At 37.2% G+C, this 20,594-nt stretch overlaps 1 protein-coding gene across 16 annotated transcripts in view; it reads right to left on the bottom strand.

Moving 5' to 3' along the window:
- Positions 1-5,864: 5,864 nt before the first annotated feature.
- The window catches only part of PPHLN1 (periphilin 1), a 156,977-nt gene continuing 142,247 nt past the window's right edge, over positions 5,865-20,594 (bottom strand). For all 16 annotated transcript variants that reach the window (XM_082742246.1, XM_082742235.1, XM_082742239.1 and 13 more), the window contains one exon: positions 5,865-8,564. In XM_082742246.1, coding sequence (XP_082598372.1) covers positions 8,370-8,564 — 195 coding nt within the window. In that variant the 3' untranslated portion in view covers positions 5,865-8,369. The remainder of the gene's footprint in view (positions 8,565-20,594) is intronic.

Below are 20,594 nucleotides of genomic sequence, written 5' to 3'. Positions count from 1 at the left end.
GGTATCATTTGCTGTCTAACGCTCTTACTTTAGATCCAAATCGTGGGCCGCCTTTAGAAGAGCAGTAAAATTGGAAGGGGCACCCAAGTCTGCTAGCTTTCCAGGTATGGCATGCGTTGCTGCCCCACTTGATTCTTGGGTGATGGGTCCTCAAAGTATCGAGTACCCGGAGGATTTTAGCACAGATATTATTAACACAGCATGAGTATACTTCGGTTTCTTGAGCTTCTCTTTTCTAATGGGTGCTTGACTACTGCCACGGAGAGGAGAACAAGTGTTGCTTAGACCTGCCTTCACATTTTTAGTAACCAGCAATTTAAAACTTTTGGCAAATCTAGCTTTTAAATGCTAGCAACTAATTTCAAACATTTCTGAAACACTTCGAACAAAGTGAGCCTGCCGTCAGCACATCTCCAGGGCATGAGTTCTATATTCTGGAGCGTGAAGGTGATTCCCCTATCTCTCAGAGCTGATGAGGAGAGGCACAATTAATTACCGTTTACAGAAATACTTGTGAGCTTTTCTGATGCACAAAAGAGAAAAACTGAAATTAAAAAAATTCTAAGAGCCTGAACAATGATGATTGACACTATTATGGTCAATATCCTTTTCATTAGTCAAATGAGAAAATTGTGTATTGCTAGGCATGCTTAGGAGCGACCCCAAAATGAGAGGCGTGCTCCCATACAATCACGTGGGTTTTCTGTTTACCGGGAAGTTTGCCTGTAAACAAGGCCAAGGAGAAATGAGCAGGAGCAACTGAATTTTGTGCCTCTCAGCTCACATTTTGCTGAGGTCACAGAATCAAACTTCACTGGGGAGAAAAGTCTAATAGTACCTTTCACAAAAAGGGAAGAACATATGGAACAAAAACATTGGGTAGGGGCACCTGGGTGGCTCAGTTGGTTGGGTCTCTGCCTTCGGCTCAGGTCATGATCTTGGGGTCCTGGGTTCAAGCCCCGCATCGGGCTCTCTGCTCAGCAGGGAGCCTGCTTCCCCTTCTCTCTCTCTGCCTACTTGTGATCTCTGTCAAATAAATAAATAAAATGTCAAAAAAAAAAACAAACAAACAAACATTGGGTATATATAGACTTGGTCACAGGACAAGAACTGATTGATTCTTTCTGAACAGAATCAGCTAGTTGGTCCAGTATTCCTATCTCAGGGATCAATTTTAGCCTTAACTTTTCTTTTTGCAAAGGGAGTGGCATGTTTCTTTACTGCTCTGTGTGCACAAGTCTTGTGGAGCCAACTTTAAATATAACTTGCAGCCCATTCCCTGCAAACATCTGATTCCAAACAACTGTTAAGAATATGAAACCAGTCCTCTTAAATGGTAATACTTGCTTTAGTGTTTCTAGATAAATGAACCAAGCAATTGACACTGGAAAAGACAGTTACTAATCTAATACACATCGCCACAAAGCTAATCTTGCAGAGTGGGGCCGAGCCCACTGGATGCCAGGATTCAGGAGATCTGGGTTAGGAGACCTGCCTCTCTCATTAACTCAAGCAGGCTAAGTGCTCTGACCCAATTTCTACTTCTGTAATATGAGAGTTGCTAGACCTTCTCAAAGGTTTCCTTCTAGTTTCAGTATTCTGTGAAGACTAAACTGAATTTATACATCAAGAAAGTCAGTGAAGTGTTTTTCCCTTTTTTGACTCTTTCATTTACCCACATACTATTACCAACCAGTATGCTGGTAAATGATTCCTAAAAGGATGATCCCTCCGAAGGGGGAGCTAAAACCTCATGGGAATAGGGAACTTTTAAAGGGTTGGGGCTTTTGTCTATTTTTATTTTTCTGTTAATGCTTTGGACTCTCAGTGGGCATGGGTTAAACTAAATCATGGGGGGAAAGTCTGAGGATGTTACATCCCTATCAGTGCATATGCTTCAAACTGGCTTTTGCCTTCATCAAAGTAGACCGTTGGGAGACTACATAAAGTATGTTGAAGGCAAGATACTTTCCTTCCTCATGTTATTTTTCTCCAGTTACCAGAAGGATATGATTTTTTCCTACATCTTAGAGGGGTGCTACTGGTAGCAATCTTATTCTTGACTTTCCAAACATGTAAGCAAAGCTGAAAAGGTGTTAACTATGTTTAATTAATCTTAGTTCCTAGAATGGGAGAGTTGAATTACCAAGTTAAATGGCCACTTAAATGGCTCTTCTCAAATCCACCATGGCACCAGGTATACAGCAGCTGGAAAGCCAAGTCCTAGGCTACACCATGGCCGTAAGGGCTGTAACCCTATTTGCTGCTTGCTAGGATCCTAACTACCCCTGGTGAATCTCCAAGGTGTTTCATAAAATAGCTCCAAAACAGAAGTCCTAGGAACCAATATGGAGGCAAGTAGCAACGGAGGATAAAATTAAAACAGGAAAAATCTACTGAACTAGGCTTTGAATTTTCTCTAAAGCTTTTGGTAGAGTTATTTCTATATTACCCATTCAATTACATGCACATACATCAAACAGCCAGTATGTTCAGGAGTCAGGATTTTAACCTAGTTTTATGAATGACCACCAAATTTCTCACTTGGTCTAAGAACACTGACTTTAGAGTTGAAAGATTTGGGTAAAACTCTGTCTCTGCCACTTCCAGCTATATGACCTTAGGCAAGTAATAACTTTTCCTGCTCTTGACTGTAAAAGGAGAATACAATTTCCATTGGCTTATTATATGTGAAAGTATGAATCAAAAAACACTACAAAGGTGGTTCTAACCCTGTTCAGGTTGTGAAATAACTGAATACATGGTGTTTTTCAGGATCTTATGAAGTATTTGATAAAGTAAGCCTGATATATTTGAACCTACATCCAATATAATACAGTAAGATTCTACTCTACAGAAGTAGCAGAATACAAAGATTAAAATAGGAAATCTCTGCCAAAGCAGGGCTAGTTCTGTACCCTTAGCCCCAGCTTACCAAGGTGTGGGCAGGACCTCCCCCCTCCTTCACTCAACATTCCCACCCCAGGACAAGGAGGCCATGGAGGCCATAGGCCTTGCAGAGGTCAAGCCATCCCAGGGGTTGAGGAGATGCTGAGGAAACGGTCTTTCATCTTGGACTCTCAGGGATGGGGGTGGAGAGGCAGGCCACTCCTATATGGTAAAGAAAACATAATTCTCACACAGGCTCACCTCTCAAACAAGTGAGCCCTGCAGTGTTCACAGACTACCACCCACTATGATCGTCAGGCTGTGGTGGGAGGGCATGCTGGTGGGAGCCCTCAGGTCACTGATGTTTAGTCCTATCTAGAAAAGGACGGGGAGGAAATCAAAAGCTTGAGCACAAAACAGTTACTCCAGCCTAGTAAGCTACAGCTCTGTTGGACTGCATTTTCTTTCCCTCCCTGAGCCCCCCACAACATACAACACATACATACTTTCCCATCCACTGGAGGCTGACCCTATTCTGGCCTCAGAAGGCTTCCCCACCAGGTGAGCATGGAGTATAGATAGAGAAGGGTACCTGGGATCTGGTGTCAGAGAGGAACCCAGCTGGCTGGTGCTGGGCCCACTGGAAGGTGTTGTGGACATCTTAACAGTATGTCTTTCTCAGGCTTATGATCACAAAGGATGGGAGTCTTACCACTTGGAGGATGATGGTCACACTTCTGGTCATTGATCTACTCCCTTTCCCCAGGTAGCTTGCCCAGCCTTACCCACTCAGTGAATGGTCGCTGTTCCCAATGACAGTAGGGTCTCCATCTCTCTACCAAGAATAGGGGTACCAGCAGGTGCCCCTAGGAACTCGGCCCTGAGCCAAGAGGAACTTTCCTGAAGGCACTGACCAGCAGGTTGTATGGTCAGTAGCCAGGGCAGCTCTGTCTCCTCCTCATCATCCGTGTATTCCAGCCAGAAATAATGTGGTAGCCCAAGTACTGGATACATATCTCAGCTGTCCCCTTGCAGCAAATGTCTGTGTATGTTGTGGTTACTTTTTATCTTATATGTCCTCAAGTGTTCAGATTTCAATAAACCTCTACCTTTTCACTCAGTGAAAAAAAACTTTAAAACCTTATACAGTTAGTGATAATGGTCTAACACTAGAAACACTTCCTCTTAATAGACGTGCTTTGTCATCAGGCTGCCTTTACTGCCATACAGTCATGCATCAGACTTTAATATTTGTCATCAGGTGAGATTTTAAATACAGCTTGGAATTAACTCAGTGGACTGACAAAGCCTTTTATATAAAGAATCCCCATTACCTCAAGATCAATTACTACAATGGGAAGGCAAGACTGGTACAGCCTACTGAGAGTGAACTTCAGTGAAGCCAACCCTCAAATACCATTTATATTAATTTGAACAAAAGGTGAGCTGCTAGGAAAAAAACCAGCAATGTGGCTTAAACAATGAGGACATTTATTCCTCTGTCACATAACAGCTCTGTACTCCATGCAGGGATCCAAGTCGCTTCCATCTTGTGGCTCTGCAACAAATCAAGACTGAGTAGCTATGGCTTACTACTTCATGAGAGGGAGAAAAGAGAACACAAAGAAGCATATTCACTGTCCAGGGTCCCAGCCCAGAAATAGAGGAGTACTACCATTCAAACTCCATAGGATTCGGCTTAGCCACTAGGTCATAACTAACTGCAAGGGGGAACATAGCAAATGTTGTCCTAATTAGGCAGTCATGTGACTCAATTTCAACTCCATTACCACAAAAAGGAGAAAATATTCTGCTAAGTGCCTTAGTTACTAGTCGACTATTCCTTCCTCCACCACCTTTTATTTTTCTTTTTTCACTGAATTGAGTCACATCAGAGCTCTTAAGAAAACAGGCAGGAAGGAGGTGGTAAATGTACTGTGCATCACCCGCAAACATTGGTCTGGCCAGCAGCATGTGGCCACCACTCACAGGAGCCCCAGACACCAGTCTGAGCAGTGTTACAGTTGTAAAGTCACCTGGGTGGCCGGCTGCCCTCCACACTGAATACTGTCCACCAAGAATACTTCACAGATGACAAGATCACCAAAGAACTGCTACAGCCTTCTTTGGAGTTTAGGATCCCTTCCAGGAGACTCTGAAATGAAGCTGAAACCACCGTCTAATACTTGGTCAGTACATGTGGAGTCCTTTCTGAAAGGCAGCCGGCTTAACCTTTCTTGAAGAGGTTCTGGGTCTATAAACTGGCTCCGAGTTGGTAAGTGGCTGAAAGGCTGTGAGAAATCAATATATTTGGCAAAAATAAATACAAAGGTAATATTTTCAAAGGTAGTATTTTCAAATGTTATTCTTGAGTAAGGAGAGAGGATAAAGCTACAAGCATTCGGAATCATTCATTCTGTTGCCAACCTATCTTTTCCTACATTTGTTGCCCAGCATCTTTCCCAACCAGCTTCAGTCACACAGGTCTGTATCTTCCCCTATACCATTCCCCTCTTCCTAGACTTTTATTATGTCCCCTTCTCTGCCTGAATAAGCCCTAGTCCTCCAAGACCTTGGGTTCAAATGTCACTACTTTTGTGACGTGTCAACGAATACAAGTACCTACAACATTCCAACATGTGCTAGGAATTAGGTCACAGAGATGTGGTTCCTCCAGAGGTTACTATACAGAGGTAGGATTTAATCCTATTTTCTGAAACTTAGATTCATAATTACACAATTATTGAGCACTTCTGTGTGCTCAATCTTATCTCTTTTAATTCCCTGTTCATATATCAAGACATCTTAAAGTCACCAAAGTTAATGGTTTTTCAGTGCTTCCATCCTGCAGCTGAGTAGGTGAACTAAACATTGAGGAATCCTGCAGTAGAGAGTAATAAAAATCTACATTTCAGGAAAATACTTTAAGCCTGTTAAAGAGAAAAAAAAAAAAAAAGAAGAAGAAGACAATCCAATTATTTAAACCTAGTTGCTTTATTTTGCACTTTTAAAATTCACAAAAAGCTTCACAATAGCACTTTCCCCCATTGATCATCAAGGCTTTATGGTAAGACAAAACTTTATCATATCAATTGGGCATACTCAAAAACAATGGATAATTTACAAACAAATCTCTTTAATCAAGAACATTTTGCAAAATACACAATCTGGTACACATCTGAATTCAACTACCTAAAATCTGTCTTTAAAAAGCTGTCAAAAACAGTTTTAACACTGACAAGCCTACCAGAATAATGCTGATGGCAAGCTTTAAACAGCTCTAAGTGTTGAATGTTAATTGGGGGAAGGGAAGAAGAAATTATTGGTTGGACCTACATTTAAATGAGTCTGTAAGTAAAAGCTCTAGTTGAATGAATTTCCAGTTTCATGAAGTTCAACAAAATGAACAAATCCTTTGCCTTGGTGGTAGTATCTTAACTTTTATTTTTAAACTTGTGGCATCTTGACTAAAGGAATTGAATCCTGGAATCAGAATATTTAAGGAAAAGAAAAACAAGAGTGGAAAAAAAAAAAAGTTATAAAAGGGGTGCCTGAGTGGCTCAGTGGGTTAAAGCCTTTGGCTTCAGCTCGGGTCGTGATCCCAGGAGAGCTGCATATCAGGCTCTCTGCTTGGCAGGGAGCCTGCTTCCTCCTCTCTCTCTGCCTGCCTCTCTGACTGCTTGTGATCTCTGTCTGTCAAATAAATAAATAAAATCCTAAAAAAAAAATTATTAAAAAACAAAAGAATAGACATGGTAATGGAAGTTTCAGGGTGCACTGGGGTCACTACTGGAGTGTCTACTCTGTATCTTAAAAAAAAAAAAAGAAAAAGAAAAGAAAAACAGTGTAGGGAAAGAAACAGTTATCAGTACTTTCTTAGTCTTTCTAGAGTGGGTAACAAATAAAATCACTGTCCATAATTAGGGAATTAGACTACCAGAGATGATACCTAAGGTTTCGTTTTAGCTTATGTACAATATCTAAATGGCAAAAATAAGAGTTCAAGGTGGCCTCATTTAGGAAACTTAAGAAAATAATTGTTGTGTTCAAGCAGTTTTTAACACTTGTGGAATGGCATAATACATATTATAGGATTCACCAGACAGATGTACTGCTATTTCCACTTTTAATATAACTTTTATCTCTTCTGGGGTAGCTCCTTAGATATTATCAATATAGGCCACTAAAGATAACACCAGAATTCAAGTGAAAGAGAACAGAAATGGAAAGAGGATGGAGGTGGATAATGAAACGGGATAGTAATAACAAGCATGATTTTTAAGGTTTCCTAATGCCACAGAAATACACATTTTGGCTAAATGCCACTGGCCAGCTGGAAGGGATCAGGAAATGAGTGGAATGTCCTAATGGTCCCAGTTAGATTTTTAACTAACTCGTGATTTGGATGGCTCACTCATGAAGAACTGTTTACATAGACTGCTTGGTGAGGGGTAGTTGTGCTGGGCTTACTGCCTACTCTGCTTTGTTTTTTTAAAGAATACTTTTAAGGACCCCTAAAAAGGGCATTAGATCACAGATCTTGTTAAGACTTCAAACAGAGATTAACAAAGGCATAATCTGTAAATGGTTCGATTATGGATATATTGTCAATGACCTTTCTTGGGATTAAAATTACAGGCCTGGGAAAAAATGAAACTCCACTACTCCCTCATACTCTAAATTTTCTCTTTCAATTAGAAGTTTCTAAAGAAATCTCAATTTGAAAAGAGCTCTCACCTTTTATTTCAAATTGACCCTTCTCTTAGTCTTATAGATGATATTGTTCAAGACTCCTATATCGCGAGAATGGTTAGGAGTTTCAGGATTATTTTAGTAGAAAACATTGAGTTCTTTCACTTGGAAAATGTGATTTTTTATGAGGTCCTTTTGAGATTTAAGTACTCTCTTTTATCACAATGAGAATTAATCTCAAAGCAAATATTCTGTAAGATACTAAAGTATTCAGTTTATTTGGATAGTATACTTGAACATATCAAAAGTTACAAAGCCTAAAATAAGCAAGCAACAAGTCAATAAAATCAAACTCAGAATTCTAACATTTTCACATGGGATCACTGACTATGAAATGCAAAAATACTATAAATGTTTTAGTGGAATGATCCCTAACCTAATAAATTACACTAGTGTGACCAAAACAAACGATCACATATTACAGAAAACAAAAGAACATGAGCTGTTCTCCAGGACTGCTTTTTCAAAGCTTGAAAAATTAACTGACCCATCAATTTTGGGGAGAAAAAGAGAAGTATGAATTAGGAGGCTCTACATGTAGATTTTAAAAATTCTAATTAAAATATCTTAGACTATTTTAGATGTTTACTTGACATTGGAAATGTGGTCAACTATCATAAAGTATTTCTCTTCATCACAAAAAACTCATATATTAAGGATTTATACAATCCAGGAAAAACAAGAAACAAAAAAACCCTAGAAACATTTTTGCCTGAGCAAGTAATTTTCTAAAAAGGCTCTCCAAAATCTTGACTAGAGGTGTCATACTCTGCAATGAAATGCTTGAGTTCTTCAACACACCGCTCACCTATTTCATGTAAATTCTGTCTCAATGCAAACTGTATAGACTTTTCTAATGAAGGATCTTTTTCAATCAGCATTTTCACAACCATCCCGAAAGTTTCACAGTCTTGTCGGTAAACCTAGAAAGGCAAAATACATTGTGGTTAGCTAAGAGTAAAAATAATTAGCCAAACACTGAGCTGATTCAGTTAGCAAAATGATGATGCTGAAGTCTAAAAGTGAGATATAATAATCCAATCGAACCTCCCTCACCCTTGAGTAGTCACTACTATCAAAGGCTATGTAAGCCTCTATTTCTGAGATTTGCTGACAACAAGAATGAGTAGAAAAACACCAATATACTACATCATTGACTATAATAAGTTAGGCATCGCATTTGTCAAGTATCAGGCAGTGTACTACAAGGACATCAGACTAGGAAAGAACTAAGAACAAAGGCTTGCTAGGTAAGGCACTTTCATGGCTTTATTTGCTTGTTTGGAAGAAAAAGGGTTTCTGAGCCCCTAACTTTAGATTCTTTGTTTGAATCATGAATCATGACAAATTAAAAATTCTGCTCAGTATACAACAAACAAAAGACTAAAAGTGTCTATCGGGGGGGGGGGACCTTTTAAAGTTATATTTAACCACAATTAAAGTCACCAAGGCAGAGTTAAGATCAAAACAATGTTATATACACACGTTCACTTATGTGTATGGATACACACACACACACACACACACACACACACGTATATACATGGATACATGTATGTGTATGCGTGTGTGTGTGTGTGTGTGTGTATTTTACTTCAATATGTATATAAAATCTTTATCGGTGGCAATTAGATATTATTTTCTGTCCAAAAATTGCTGAGTTTTCTCCACATTTAATATCATTTCCTTGATTTGTAATCACAACATGCAGTTTAGATTTCTACACTATTTTTCATACCCTTAATGCATGTATTTAAAGAAAAATTAGAGCTAAGTATCCATAAAAAAGTGAAATACAAATTATCTGATTGAAAGGAACTATTACATGAATTTTAATTTTTTTGAAATTTAACAAAAACAATTACTATAACATGTTTATTCCCTGAAAAGTGATTTACTCATTTTTTTTAAAGATTTTATTTATTTGACAGACAGAGATCACAAGTAGGCAGAGAGGCAGACAGAGAGAGAGGAAGGGAAGCAGGCTCTCTGCCGAGCAGAGAGGCTGATGGGGCTTGATCCCAGGACCCTGGGATCATAACCTAAGCCGAACGAAGGCAGAGGCTTTAACCCACTGAGCCACCCAGGCACCCCTGACTTATTCATTCTTAAGAACTTCAGAAAGGGGGCGCCTGGGTGGCTCAGTGGATTAAGCCGCTGCCTTCGGCTCGGGTCATGATCTCAGTGTCCTGGGATCGAGCCCCGCATCAGGCTCTTTGCTCAGCGGGAGCCTGCTTCCTCCTCTCTCTCTGCCTGACTCTCCGCCTACTTGTGATCTTTCTCTCTGTCAAATAAATAAATAAAAAATCTAAAAAAAAAAAAAAAAAGAACTTCAGAAAGAAGTGACCTGAGACACTGCTTGGCTTATGAGTTTTTATTCCTCCAATGATCACTACTAGTTGTTGTGGTAGTTGCTGCTGTTATTTTTTAAGTGTCTGCAATATTTTTTTAATCCCTTAACAATAGCTATTTCAAGAAGAATATTTAATTTTGACTAGCAGTACTAGGTTGCTAAATTGTTCTAAATTCATTTTCTGGCTCTTAAAAACCATTTCACAAGCCCCAAAGAAATTAACAGAATAAATTCTTCAATTAACACAGAAAGTGAAATATGTAAAACCTTAGCTGCTTTCTCCATCTCAGCCCCTGCTCCCACATGTTTGGTGTGATGAGATTTAATCATATTAGCCATTAAGTTTAATTCTCAGCTATCTAAAACCAACCATTTATTCCAGTTTATCCAAAGGTTTACATGGTACAGAACTGATACTCTAACAAATTAACTTAAAAAACAGTATACCATTCACATATTACATATGATGTCAAGACAACAGAGCACATTGACTGGTTTAAAAAACACGTAGGTTTTTTCATAAAACTTCATAAAAATCACATAAGTCAAGCCAATGCAATCCCTATGGGGGGAAGTCAGAACCATGATGCTTCAGTCCTAGTGGAGGTAAATTCCTTACCAAACCAGTCAGCCCACATAATAACAGCATTCTAACACCAACCACAGGCCTCAGCAGACCACTTTGTGGGTGGCCTAAATTTTATAGGCTTCTTTTTAACAGATGTAGTAGAGGAGGATAATATTACACTGTGAATTAACCTGCAAATTCTTTAATGTAAATCTGCTGTTTTACCTAAACTGTAACTCTTCATTTAGCATATTTACTGAACGTAAATGTGCTACAGATTTGCATATCAAAGGTACAAACACATTAAAATGTGCTCATACATTTATTTAAACTGTAAACTACTGTCCTCTGGAGACAAACTAATATAAGCATTTAAGGATTGTGTGGATTGAGTTTTATTTTTTAATTCTAAGTCCTTTTTGAATTATTCATTGTAACAGACAAATGTTTGTACATTAGTTGACCAGAACAACCAGAACTGCCCACAGCAACATAATTCTCTCTGAAGGGGTAAATTTTCTAAAAGACTGTTTAAAATATACTGGTTGGGCATTAGACAGGAAATAATTAGTTTTTTTGTTGAAGGAAGAACCTCACCCTCCAACATTTTATAAATAAAATTCACAACTGTCAGAAACCTATTTCCGAAATCTGTTCCACAGTAAACTCAATCCCAAACAGGAAGGGTGTAGTTATCTGTAGGAGAGCTTGTTTGCTTATGGTCCCTAGCTGGAAATGCATTAATAATCTTCAGATCTGATATCTACAGGCCACACAGGAAGGTTTTTTTGTTGTTGCTTTTTCCCCTCATTGAACCTCATCAAAATGGGAAGCAGGTTAAAGTATGGGTGGGGTTTACACAAACTGCATAGAAATGATAGTTAAATTTGCCAGGAAAATGAAAACACTACCTAAATGTGGTTTCACACAATACTTTATTAGAGTGGCCTGCAATAATAGTTAAATTCTCACAAGTATTTCTAGGAGTAAAGGCATATGACAAAATAAAACTATCAAGGCTTTTTACTATTAATTATCTTCTTCAGGGACTGGAAAAAGAGCATCTACCAAGTTTGTTCTATCTAAAATTGCTCACAATGACATAAAACTCCTTTAAAATGTATTCTATTTAATCCTTACCTCTGTGCCCACAAAAAGAGAAACCAAAAATTAAGGCAGTGTAAGTTGTTACAGGAGAAATTCATTTCAGACAAATCTTTCTCCTGAACACAGGTGGAAAAAAAAAAACTTCAACACAATTAAGCAAATCCAAGAATGTATAGAAAGAATTATGCACCACAACCAAACTGGATTATCCCCGGAATGCAAGGCTTGTTCAACATCTGAATATTTATTAATTTAATCCAACACATAAGCTAGAAAAGAAAAATCACAGGATCATAAGAATAGATGCAGAAAAAGCATTTGACAAAATACATAACAAACTGATTCATGACAAAAACTGTTTACAAACTAAGAATAAAGGATAACTTCCTCAACTTAATAAAGAAAATCTACAAAAACCCTAAAAAGCTAACATTACCTGGTGGAAAAGTAAATGTTTTCTTCCTAAGTTAAGGAAGAAGACAAGAATGTCCCCTTTTACCATTCCTATTCAACACTGTACTGGAAATCCTAGTTAATACAGTAAGACAAGAAAAGAAAATGAAAAATATATCAATTAGAAAAAAGAAATACAACTGTTCACAGATGACATGATTGTGTGGAATGTCCCCAAACTGACAAAAAACCTACTGCAACTACTGAGTGATTATAGCATGGTAACAAGAGTCAAGGTCTATATACAAAAGTCAACTGCTTTCCTTTTTACCAGCAATGAAATGAGGAAAACTATGAAACACTAAGCAAATAAACCAAAAAAGACATAAACACATATATTCTATGTTCCTGATTGGAAGACTCAATATTGCTATGATATCAGTTCTTCCCAGACTGACCTATAAATTCAACACAATCCCAACAGAACAGAAATCCCAGCAAATAATTTTGAGGATGTTGATGATGTTGATAAACTGACTCAAAAGTTCACACGGAAAAGCAAAAGACCCAGAAGAGATAACATAATACTGACAAAAAACCAACAAAGTCATAGGACTGACACTACTGGACTTACTATAAAATCAGAGTAATCAAAACTGTAAGGCATTGTCAAAAGAAGACAAGTACATCAATGGCACAGAATAGCCTGAAATAGATTCATACAGATATAATCAACTGATCTAACAAAGAAGCAAAGGTGATTTAATAAGGACAGTGTTCAATAATAGTGCTGAAGCAACTGGATAATCTAGATACAAATCTTATACCTTCCACAGAAATTAACTCAAAATGGATCACAGAGCTAAAAGTAAAATGTAAAATGTAAAACTATACTTATAGAAGATAAAAGAAGAAAAAAAATCTAGATTACAATAATACCAAAAGCATGTTTCAGGGAAAAAATCTGTTAAGTTGTTTTGCATTAATAAAAACTTCTGCTCTGTGAAAGACACTATTAAGAAGATGAACAAACTACAGACTGGGAAAACAATTTTGTAAAAATATATATTCAACAAAGTACTGTTACCCAAAATATATAAGGAATTCTTAAAATTCAAAAATAAGAAAGCAACTTGATTTAAAAATGGGCAAAAAATGGAACAGAATAGAAAACCTAGAAATGGACCCTCAACTCTATGGTCAACTAATCTTCGACAGAGCAGGAAAGGATATCCAATGGGAAAAAGACAGTCTCTTCAACAAATGGTGTTGGGAAAACTGGAAAGCCACATGCAGAAGAATGAAACTGGACCATTTCCTTACATCACACATAAAAACAGACTCAAAATGGATGAAAGATCTAAATGTGAGACAGGAATCCATCAGAATCCTTGAGAACACAGGCAGCAACCTCTACAACCTCAGCTACAGCAATTTCTTGCTAGATGCATCTCAAAAGGCAAGGGACTAGAGGGTATTATGCTGAGTGAAATAAGTCAGAGAAAGACAATTATCATATAATCTAATATGAAAAATTTGAGAGGCAGAGTGGGGCGCTGTGGGGGGTAGGGAAGGAAAAAATGAAACAAGATGGGATCGGGAGGGAGACAAACCATAAGAGATTCTTAATCTCACAAAACAAACTGAGGGCTGCTGGGTGAGCGTAGGGAGAAGGTGGCTGGGTGATGGACATTGGGGAGGATATGTGCTATGGTGAGTGCTGTGAAGTGTGTAAGTCTGATGATTCACAGACCTGTACCCCTGGGGCAAATAAACGCATTGTATGTTAATGAAAATAATTTTTTAAAGAAGGCAAGGGAAACAAAGGCAAAAATGAGCTACTGGGACTTCATCAAGATCAAAAGCTTTTGCACAGCAAAGGAAACAGTCAACAATACCAAAGACAACCAATAGAATGGGAGAAGATATTTGCAAATGATGTGTCCGATAAAGGGCTAGTATCCAAAATCGATAAAGAACTTAACAAACTCAACACTGAAAGAACAAATGATCCAATCAAGAAATGGGCAGAAGACATAAATAGACATTTCTGCAAAGAAGTCATTCAAATAGCTAACAGACACATGAAAAAATGCTCAACATCACTCGGCATCAAGGAATACGAATCAAAACCACAATGAGATACCACCTCACACCAGTAAGAATGACTAAAATTAACAAGTCAGGAAATGACAGATGTTGGAGAGGATGCAGAGAAAGTGAAATCCTTCCACACTGTTGGTGGGAATGCAAGCTGGTACAGCCATTGTGGAAAACAGCATGGGGGTTCCTCAAATTAGCTGAAAATAGATCTACCCTACGACCCAGGAATTGCACCACTGGGCATTTACCCCAAAGATTCAAATACAGTGATGCAAAGGGGCACATGTACCCCAATGTTTACAGCAACAATGTCCACAACAGCCAAACTATGGAAAGAGCCCAGATACTCATCAACAGATGAATGGATAAATAAGATATAGTATATATGTACAATGGAATATTACACAGGTATGAAAAATGAAATCTAGAGGGGATTATGGTAAGCAAAATAAGTCAATTAGAGAAAGACAATTATCATATGATCTCAGTGATATGTGGAATTTAAGAAAGAAGGCAGAGGAACATAGGGGAAGAGAGGAAAAAAATGAAACAAGATAAAACCAGAGAGGGAGACAAACAGTAAGAGACTTTTTTTTTTTTTTTTTAAGATTTGTATTTATTTATGACAGACAGAGATAGCGAGAGAGGGAACACAAGCATGAGGAAGCTGGAGAGGGAGAAGCAGGCTCCCTGCTGAGCAGGGTTGATTCCAGGATGCTGGGATCAAGACCTGAGCCAAAGGCAGACACCTAACGACACAGGCGCCCCTCAATAAGAGACTCTTAATCTTGAGAAACAAACTGAGGTTTGCTGGAGGGAAGCGGAACGAGGGGATGGGGTAAGTGGGTGACAGACATCAGGGAAGGTATGTGTTGTAATGAACACTGGGTATTATATAAAACTGATGAATCACAGACCTGTACCCCTGAAACAAATAATACATTACATATTAAATTTAAAAAATAATAAAAAATTTTTAAGTGGGCAAAAATTTTGAATAGATACCTCACCAAAAAAGATATCTGGATGGCTAATAGGCACATGAAAAGACTTCAATATCATATGTCATTAGGATACTGAAAATTAAAACAATGTGATAAGATACCAGTACACATTTACCAGAATGGTTAAAATCCAAAATGCTGACAACCCCAATTTCTGGTAGGAATGTGAAGCAACAGAAGTCTCATTCATTGCTGGTGGGAATGCAAAATGATACTGGCCACCTTAGTAGACAGTTTAGTGGTGTCTTACAAAGCTAAACATGGTGCCTGAGCATATGACCCAGCAATGGTGCTCCTAGGTATTTACCTCAATGAGTTGAAAACTGTGTTCATGCAAAAGCTGCACATAAATGTTTACAGCAGCTTTATGCATAATTACTCCAAATTGGAAGCATGCAAGATGTCTTTTAGTAGATGAATGGATAAACTGTGGGACATTCATATACTAGAATAATTTTTGGTTATAAAAAGAAATGAGCTAGCAAAGCCACAAAAAAGAAGAATCTTAAATGGTTATTGCTAAGTGAAAGAAGTCAGTCTGAAAAAGCCACCCAATGCCTGATTCCTACTGCATGACATCTGAAAACTGGCAAAACTATAGGGACAGTAAAAAGATCAGTGGCTGATAATAGAGTAGGGATAAATAGGTGTCCAGAGCCCCTTTAGGGTGGTGAAACTATTCTGTATGATATTGCATGATATGTTACATAATATACTTTTCATTTGTGAAAGTTCATAGAACTATATGACAGAAAGAGTGATCCCTAAATTATGGACTGTAGTTAATAAAACTGTATCAATACTGGCTCATCGATCCTAACAAATGTATTACAGCAAAAATGCTAATGAGAGGAGAAACTCAACAGAGAGAAGGAGTATATGGGAACTTTCTTAAAAATTTTCTATAAACCAGGGCGCCTGGGTGGCTCAGTGGGTTAAAGCCTCTGCCTTCGGCTCAGTCATGATCCCAGGGTCCTGGGATCGAGTCCCGCATCGGGCTCTCTGCTCAGCAGGGAGCCTGCTTCCTCCTCTCTCTGCCTACTTGTGATCTCTGTCAAATAAATAAATAAATAATCTAAAAAAATTCTATAAACCTAAAACTGCTATAATAAATTTTATTTATTATATATAAATATAAATTATATCAAATTATATATATTATATATTTATAAATATATAATATAAATTAATATATTATATTATATATAAATTATATAAAAAATTTTAAATCACACAAACAGGGTAGAAAAGTTACCCTCTCTGCCTCAGTTTCAGGTCCTATAGACCTGACTATGCTATTATAATGATCAAATGAGGTAATAAAAAGCACTCATATTAGGGCCTACTACTATAAGGGAAGCATTTAATTTATGTTAAAGTCAAGTGGATGATGAAAAGAAAAGAAACAACTGTTCTGTCTAGAGAAGGGAGTATTAGAAAATGGTACTAAACCAATTCTTTAAACATGTTAAGTTCACTCTGGTAAAATATGGAAGAAGAAAAGAAAACAGCATTTTGGGGAAATTTAATTGGCTTGGCATAGCTAGAGTATAGAATGTTACTCATTCTCAAAGCAGATCATGAAAAGCTTTTTTAAAGGGAGTTTAGACCTCACCCTATAAATCAGCAATTAGCAAATGGGGACAGAGCTACAAGGAGGAATTGAATCATTTGGATGTATCAGGGAGAGAAAATGGCTGAGATTCAACATTAAGGTCTCCTGAGGGCTAAGATAATGAATGTCACATGATGTGTTAAAGAAAAGTAAGATTAACGGCTTTGCAAGTAATTAAGAAGCAATATAGGGATGCCTGGGTAGCTCAGTTGGTTAAGTGTCCACGTTGGATTTGGGTCATGATTCTAGGATCCTGGGAATGAGCCCAGAGTCAGGCTCCCTGCTCAGCGGGGAGCCTGCTTTTCCCCTTCTCTCTCTCCTCTGCTCATGCTCTCTTTTTCTCTCTCTCAAATAAATAAATATTTTTTTTAAAAAAAGCAATACAGATGTAATAATGTGAAGAATGATGGGTGGGAGTCTTTAAAATTTTTATTTAATTCAAGAGGGAGGATATTGGGAATGAGAGTTAAGTTCAATTCCTAGTATGTAATTGAGGTACCTGTCAACAGGAAGCATATTACTGAGTCTGGACTTTGGAAGGAAAAAAGAAACAGAGGAGGAAAGGAGGGATGGAGGAGGGAGGAATACTAGGAAGTACAAAGGATGGGGGAAAGAGAATTCTTAACAACTTTAGCACTGACGCCAACTGAGACCATGGGAGTTCCTTTAAATAAGGAGTAAAGAGGTGCCTGAGTGGCTCAGTGGGTTAAGCCTCTGCTTTCGGCTGAGTTCATGGTCCCAGGGTCCTGGGATTGAGCCCTGCATTGGGATCTCTGCTCACCAGGGAGCCTGACTCCCCCTCTCCATCCCTCTCTGCTGGCCTCTCTGCCTACTTGTGATCTTTATCTCTATCTCTATCTCTCTCTCTGTGTGTTAAACAAATAAATAAAATCTTAAAAAAAAAAAAAAAGAGTAAGTTCTTTCTATCCCCAGTGTCTGATAGAAAGCAGATACTCAGTAAATGTTGAATAAATAGCTCAAGTCTGCTCTGAGAACAAAAGACAGCCAGAGTAGATACCTGAAAGGACCAGTATCAACCAAAGAAGAGACAATAAAGAAGACTGAAAACTAGAAGAGTGAAGGCACAGGTGCCAAGAAAAACATCTATAAAAGAAGAATGCAATCAAATGTCAGAGAAAAATCAAAGGAGCTGAGAAACAAAGCATACTGATCAGACGGGGAAACTCGGGGGTTGACTGGGTAGCTGCAAGAGCAGTTTACTGGCATGGTGGAGATTATACTGCTGTGCTGTCCGACACAGTGACCACTAGCCATATTTCACTATTTAAATTTTAATCAAAAAGGAAAATTCGGTTCCTAAGTTCCTAGCCCTTATTTAAAAATGCTAGTGGCTATCATCCTGGACAGTGGAAATATAGAAAATTTCCACAACACAGAAAATTCTACTAAGCAGTGTTTGTTTAGAGAATTGAGTAGTGGGAAAAAGGTAAAGATGTACTGCTAAGTGTTGACCTGGTAAATTAAATAATATATATTTGAAATTATTTTACCATTAAAGTATATATAAAAGCTTACCACTTTTAAAGGAGCATTGTGAAATATAATAATTAGTATCTGTTAAATGTTCTACAATCTTTTGATGAAATGTGTATAAAGATGTAAGTTAAAAAAAGATGTAAGTTAAAAAAAGAAACTCCAATTGAGGCTTAGTATACGAGGAAACATTCCTAATGTCTAATGTGTTGATGAGGTCAGGAAAAAAGTAACAGCATACTGATGTTAAATACTGGAGACAAATTTAAACCCTTTAATTTGGCTCTGTAGTAACGCAGAAGGTGTCAAAACTATTGTAATCTATGTTGCTGCTTGTGCTATATTAATAGAAAAAGATATCGCTGAGACTTCCTCCTCAAAGCTGCAGCCCCACTGGCTCTTAAAAGCACAGCAACTGAAAAGAACACTGCTGGTTGCTAAGAAATGCATTATGAACACGGATTAGATTTCAACCACCTACATTCAAAATGTAGGTACAATTATTAGAGCCACATAAAAGTTACTCCAAAATTATTGATAAAGTGGAATAATGCTACAAACTCTTAGCAATCAATGTTTGTAAAATTCTCATCCATAATTAAAATTTATAATTATAATCAATTTATAAATTCACAGTACTCAAAAGTTAATACTTAAATAATATTTTGCCATTTCCAGCTCATAATACACTAAATAAAAAAAAATAAATGAAGTAATTCCAGAGTCTATACAATCTTTCACTAGTCCCAAAACCAGATCTCACAGAGACTAAATATAGGAACTAGAGAAATCTCAACAGTGAGTGAAAAAAGCTGCAAAGGAACTATGTAAACCATATGCCATTTATGTACGTTTTAAAAAGTTTATGTAGTTTAGGGATATATACATATATACTAAAAAACAGAAAAACATATATAAGAATGACAACTCTAAGAAGGGAAGAAGCCAGCAGGGATCTGAGAGAGGCTTTATATCTGTAATGTCTGATTCTTTTAAATAGAGAAAAAAGTCACAACTCTACTTAATGACATGTGTGCTGATGTATTTAGGAATGAAGTATATTAAGATTTGCAACATACTTTGACGTGCATCAAAAAATAAGATGAATTACTGGATGACTACAGGAATGGACAGGTAAGTGACAAAGCAAGTAAAATAAAATGTTAATTATAGATATAAGTGACAAGGGTATGGGTGTGCACTATTTAATTCCTAATATTTAAAAATTTTCATAGTAAAATGTCAAGAGGAAAAGAGATCTAAGGCAAAGTAGGCCCAATGGTAGGTATATGGTTCTGATCATCTCAGCTTATAAATGAAGGATCTGTTTTGCTTGTACCCTGGATGATGAGCTTTGCATCTTCTCAAGGTGGGTTGAGAATTACATATATTAATGAATCTGTAAATGCAGATATAAATTTAAAATCCAGGTAGCTGTGCCTGCCAGCCAACTAGAACTCACTTACTATCTGCAAGGCACTGGATTTGGTCAATAATATAGCACATTCTGCTCAAAGAAATCAGATTCTAGTAAAAAGAGTAATACATTATGGAAACCATAAAGCAAAATACAGTAAATACCATAAGAGAAATACAAAGTATAGTAATTCCAAAGGAAAGATCATAATGGGCAGAGAGAGGGAGGATTAAATGCACTCAGACAGTGCTGGTATTCCAGACAACCTGTTAGCTTGGAAATAAAACAGCACAGTATGCTTTAAGTAATCATCATCATCATCATCATCATCATCATGGAATATAAAGAAGTTTTAGAAAAGATGGCTGATGGATACACCGGAATCAAAATGGAGCTAGAAATGAACAGGTGGACTTAAGGTTTACCTTATCCTTGGACTTAAAACAACTTATATTACACTCTAGACATTTTTTTCCTTACATATCAGACAATACACCACTGAAGACTGTGGATTAGAGGAAAACAATGTATTCATTATGCAATATCACCTTCAAATCTGATTCAATAGGCCAGGAAAAGTAATTTTGTGTTCAATGTCAGTAACTGGCTTGAGAAAAAACTGCCAGCATTCAACAAATATAAAAAGGCTAATGAGGATAAAAGGCAAATACATTATAAAATCGGTTTAAAAATTCTATTTGCTGAGAAAATGGTTAACAATAAATATTTTGCAAAATGACAAAATCTTTTATTGTGGCTTTTAATATATTCATGTCTTGAATAAAAAAAATAGTTTAAAAAAGGTGAAATTTCTTATGTATATATTAAGCTGATATTTTTACATATAGTTATTTGTTATAGTGGGTTAAATTAGCATAATGTATACTAATGTATACTAT

Source organism: Mustela nivalis, assembly GCF_964662115.1.
Source record: "Mustela nivalis genome assembly, chromosome: 7".
Taxonomy (NCBI): Eukaryota; Metazoa; Chordata; class Mammalia; order Carnivora; family Mustelidae; genus Mustela; species Mustela nivalis.
This window is presented reverse-complemented; position numbering and strand designations above follow the sequence as displayed.